The sequence below is a fragment of the Macrobrachium nipponense genome, chromosome 6, assembly GCF_015104395.2.
Source record: "Macrobrachium nipponense isolate FS-2020 chromosome 6, ASM1510439v2, whole genome shotgun sequence".
NCBI lineage: Eukaryota > Metazoa > Arthropoda > Malacostraca > Decapoda > Palaemonidae > Macrobrachium > Macrobrachium nipponense.
In genome coordinates this window covers 7,339,648-7,341,627 of record NC_061108.1, presented here as the reverse complement: position 1 = coordinate 7,341,627, position 1,980 = coordinate 7,339,648, and the positions used below count along the sequence as shown (strand labels likewise).

At 41.4% G+C, this 1,980-nt stretch overlaps 1 protein-coding gene across 1 annotated transcript; it reads right to left on the bottom strand.

Moving 5' to 3' along the window:
* Window positions 1–330: 330 nt before the first annotated feature.
* Window positions 331–1,143, bottom strand: LOC135216285 (melanoma-associated antigen C1-like). Its single transcript, XM_064251454.1, has 2 exons — window positions 1,013–1,143; window positions 331–961 (listed from the first exon to the last, which is right to left on the bottom strand). The coding sequence occupies exons 1-2, from the start codon at window positions 1,141–1,143 to the stop codon at window positions 331–333; spliced, it is 762 nt and encodes a 253-aa protein (XP_064107524.1).
* Window positions 1,144–1,980: the final 837 nt, after the last annotated feature.

Genomic DNA, 1,980 nt, shown 5'->3' with positions numbered 1-1,980 from the left:
CTTGAAGTTTCGCGAGTGATCACCCTTAGGGCGTCCTACTGGTTATAGTGATCGAGTCCTTTAATTTGATTTTTATAGACGTGTTGACGACCATGATTTAAGCAGTAGCGCGCAAAAATCAAAGGAACGGAGAAGTCATACGAAACCTGCATAAAAAACTCTCAAGTGACTTACATTCCGTAAGATGCTGGTCTTCCAATTGCTAGATAGGCAAGACGATTAAGACAGATTTTCGTGGGACGCCTTCCTCCATCCTCCAGATCTCATTCGACCTTGGCGGAATTTATTGCTCCGTGTCATCTTGAGGCTCTCCAGAATATGAAATATAATCTAGAGTGGATTGATGGAGCTGCGCTCTGGACTGGAATCTGGCCTCTGTACTGGACTGGAATCTGGACTCTGTACTGGACTGGAATTTGGACTCTGTACTGGACTGGAATCTGGCCTCTGTACTGGTCTGGAATCTGGAATCTGAACTGGACTGGAATCTGGAATCTGGAATCTGGACTCTATACTGGACTGGAATCTGGAAGCCCCTGGACCTCCTTTAACTGGACTGGAAATCTTTGGAGTCTGTACTGAACTGGAGTCTAAAGCCTCTTGTACTGGACTGGAATCTGGAAAAATCTTTGACTCTGTATTGGCTGGAATCCTGGACTCTGTACTAGACTGGAATCCCCTGGCCTCTGGTGCTTGGCTGGAATCTGGCTCTGTAACTGGGACTGGAATCTGAACCCCCTCTGTACTGGGGGACCAAGGTATCTGGACTCTGTACTGGACTGGAATCTGGCCTCTGTACTGGACTGGAATCTGGAATCTGGACTCTTTACTGGACTGAAATCTGGAATCTGTACTGAACTGGAAACTGGAATCTTGACTCTGTACTGGACTGGAATCTGGCCTTTGTACTGGACTCGAATCTGGATTCTGTACTAGACTGGAATCTGGCCTCTGTACTGGACTGGAATCTGGAATCTAGACTCTTTACTGGACTGGAATCTGGACTCTGTACTGAACTGGAAACTGGAATCTTGACTCTGTACTGGACTGGAATCTGGCCTTTGTACTGGACTCGAATCTGGATTCTGTACTAGACTGGAATCTGGCCTCTGTACTGGACTCGAATCTGGAATCTGGACTCATTACTGTACTGGAATCTGGCCTCTGTACTAGAAACTGAAATTTGGACTCTTTACTGCACTGGAATCTGGCCTCTGTACTGGACTGGGCTGAACTGCTTAACGGAAAAACTCCAAGGCAGAATCAAAGCACGTCCAACTGCCAAACAGTTTCAAGAACTATCCAAGCTCAATAGTAAACAAACAAATTCGCAAACTGCCCCTATTACCATCAAACCATCGCCTGCAGTTCAAACCGTCACCAAAGTAAACAAAAGACTTATAAATTATTCATGAATACAAATACGAACAATAATGCGCAAAAAAAGTATAATGATATTTCTTTACACTCCATACCAAGGGTTTTACTATGTTTCACTTTTCGCTAAATGTAGTACTTTGGAATAATTTGAAAATTTACCGAATTTCCTTTACCAATATACATTACTCACACCCTACATGCATTATCTTTATGTAAGAGTACAGTTATTATTATTATTATTATTATTATTATTATTATTATTATTATTATTATTAAAGGTATAGCATTGATTGATCGCGTGTATCCACGGAATTCGTTACGGAGTGGAAAAACAATTTATTGTTTTTTTCTTTTTTTTCTTTTTTTTACAGTTGCAAGCTTTTTAACGAGGTCTCTAATGAGCTTATAGTCCCTCGCTGAAATATAAAATATGAATCTATGCTGAGTAATTAGTGAAAGCCTTCAAACATTTCCCGAAGCTTATTCCAGGTCCTGTGTGGAAAAGTTTTCCTTTTTTATGCATAAAAGACTCAGCCGTCATACCTACCAGTTAGCGTGATTATGTTTGGTTTTTAAGGTATCATTGCCTGTAAAACTTCC